Below are 3,108 nucleotides of genomic sequence, written 5' to 3'. Positions count from 1 at the left end.
AGTACTTTATATACTTTTGGGAATGATCTTTTTCTGGTTATTATGGTTATGGTGAAAATGATTGATGTTGTTGTTGCTCTTCTTCTTATTATTATTATTGTGGTTCTTCTTCTGATTGTTTGTCAACTTGTTTGTGGTTGCATATATTTTCATACAGTAAAGGTTGTTTCTAATAATTCTTCAAACTGCAAAATTTTGCAGTTTCATCAGCTTGTTTCTAATAATTTTAAAAACTGCAAAATTATGCGGTTTCATCAGGTTGTTTCTAATAATTCTTAAAACTGCAAAATTATACAGTTTTCTCGCTATGAAATATGAACTGCATTTCCATATTATACTGTTTCAATAAGAAATTTTCAACAACCTTCTCTGCATTCCATAAAAATAAAAAACAAAACCAGACTGTTACAAAACAACTTCAATAAGTAAAGAACACATCAACAAACAAAAAACAATTCAACCAACTTTATTCATTACTTTCATAATACCAAGTATCATATTTTTTATTATCATAATTCCTCAAATTCAAATACAAATCCAAAAGAATAGATTGTCGCCTCAAATAGCAGCCTTGCACGTCTTCTTATTGTGATTCCCATATTTCAAGCACCTCCCACACTTGATTTGCTTCACATTCTCACCCCTAGAAGGTATCCTCTTCTTCTTGTTCCGCTCGGGCTGCTTCTTCGTTATAGGAGGTTTGATAACCGAACTACTGGCACCATCAAAGTCAAATCTCTCACTTGAAGGCACTGGATAAACAGATTCCTTGTATGACTCTCTAAAACAATCTACATGAAAAAAAGGATCAATGAAACCATACACATCTCTACCACTACTACGCAAAGCATGCACAGCATAACAACAAGGAAAACCATTCAATTGACATTCATGGCAAGAACAAGTCTGTCTACCAATATCAACATAAAAAGAAATAGAAGAATAAACCTCAAGCACAGTATCACTAGCAACAATCACATCCCAAGACTTAACTAGCTCCAAAGAGTCCACCAACTTCTTTTCCATAACTGGACACAATTTCGTAGTTCATCTTCTAGATTCAGCTCTTCTATCCGACAATTGAGTCATGATTTGAACCCTAATCATATCAACCATACAAGTAATAGGCAACTCACGGGCCCCACCAATCCAATTATTGTAAGACTCGGCAGCATTAGATGACATCTCACCATATCGTTTCCCTCTAAAAAATGCATTGGCCCACTTATCATTTTGCAAACCATCCAACATACTATCAACTTTACCATTCCCAGCAATACGCCTCAATTTCTCCATATAATGCTGGAAAGAAGCAACCGTTGGCGCATAAGCACATTTAACTAATATTTTCATCAAACACAGCTTATAGTTAGTACGAAGTCCCACCAATTTGTCAATCAAATTTCTCTTCAAATGATTCAAGCAATACGCATGAAGTGCATTGGGGAAAACCACCGAAAGAGCGTCTAGCAATCCATGTTGACGGTCCGACACAAAAGTCAATCTCCGGCCTGAACCAATAGCCTTCAACAGCTGACTTAAGAACCACATCCAATTATCTTGATTTTCAGCGTCAACAATCGCAAAAGCCAAAGGAAACAAACCTGCAAACAAAACCACATGAAACTGCAAAAATTAGCAGACTCACAATACAATAACACACTGACAAACTAAACCAATACTAACTGCAAATAAATACATACCTTGATTACCATCCTTTGATGTTGCTGCAAGCAAATGCCCCTTGTAACGCCCCTTCAAAAATGTACCATCAATAAACAACAACGGACGACAAAATTGAAAGCCATACAAACATCCATGAAATGCCACAAACAACCTCCGAAAACACCCACTACTTTCATCCACATCTAATTGAAACACACTTCCCGGATTCGTTCTCAAAGCCGTCTCAAGGTACCATCGAAGCTGGTCAAAAGAAGTTGCAAAATCACCAAACAACCCACCTCTTGCCTTATCAACTCCTAACCATGCAACCCGATAAGAAACATCTATACCATATTGCTTCTTCAACTTTTTTTTAACTTCAATAGGACGAGTCAACGGATTATCACTAATATCATTTTGCACAATATCAGACACAAGTCTAGAACCAACCATTTTGCTACAAGATCTACGAGCAACAACCCCACAAGTATGCACATTATCCAACTTCATTATAAAAAAAAAAACACCAGAATCCATCAACACCCTTCCATGCACAAACCATTTACAACCCGTAGACGACTTCATCATACATTCAGCGGTTACTCTTGTTGCATCGTTCTTCAAATAATTCACTGCAAAACCACACTCAACTGCATACTTAGCCAATGCAATGCGGATCCCCGGCACTCCACCTTCAAATTCTTGACCAACACTATGTATAATCCCCTTCCAACTAGCAGACAACAAAACTCTCTCTGGTTCTGGATAAAAACTACGCAACAAACCACCAACATCATCACAATCATTCACAAAAGAACTCTCACAACTTACAGAATCAATCCTACAAGAATTACCATCATCAACCTCCACAACTCTCTTATCCCCCACAATAACATCAACAACATGACAACCACTACCACCTACCATTGACAGCATATTCCCCAAATCATCATCACATTCAACAACACAATTAGAACATCCAGGAACAGAGAAAAACAAACAAAAGTTACCAACACTCAACTCCTTGAACTTCGCACATATTTTCTCAACAACTTCATCATAACTACATCCCTCACTAATCTTAATAGCAGCACAACAATTACTACATTTGCACATTAACATGAAACACCGCTCCATACTACAAAATCACAAACCAACAAACAATTGTTCACAGATTCCAAACTGCAAAAGTATACAGTTACAACATATCAATACCAACAGTGCACAATTTACAATTCCAAATTGCAAAATTATACACTTACAACATATCAGTATCAAAACACCAGAATTCACAATTCCAAAATACAACTTCAAAACACATTACACTATACGACAAACAAAATCAACAAAATCAAAATCAAACAAACAAAATTCGCCAAACATAAACCACATATCACGCAAATTTGCTTATCTATATATACATACATATATATCGACAAATAC

At 36.2% G+C, this 3,108-nt stretch overlaps 1 protein-coding gene across 1 annotated transcript; it reads right to left on the bottom strand.

Annotated features, from left to right (window-relative positions):
• Positions 1–558: 558 nt before the first annotated feature.
• LOC145813285 (uncharacterized) lies at positions 559–1,026 on the bottom strand. Its single transcript, XM_082908572.1, has one exon. The coding sequence runs from the start codon at positions 1,024–1,026 to the stop codon at positions 559–561; it is 468 nt and encodes a 155-aa protein (XP_082764698.1).
• Positions 1,027–3,108: the final 2,082 nt, after the last annotated feature.

The sequence above is a fragment of the Camellia sinensis genome, chromosome 15 (assembly GCF_055761805.1).
Source record: "Camellia sinensis isolate YWXY chromosome 15, ASM5576180v1, whole genome shotgun sequence".
NCBI lineage: Eukaryota > Viridiplantae > Streptophyta > Magnoliopsida > Ericales > Theaceae > Camellia > Camellia sinensis.
Note: the sequence above shows the minus strand (reverse complement) of the source record. Positions and strands in the feature narration are given on the sequence as shown.

What these genes read in the sequence shown, in the direction of transcription:
- LOC145813285 (XM_082908572.1), bottom strand. Translation starts at nt 1,026, where the DNA reads ATGGAAAAGAAGTTGGTGGACTCTTTGGAGCTAGTTAAGTCTTGGGAT.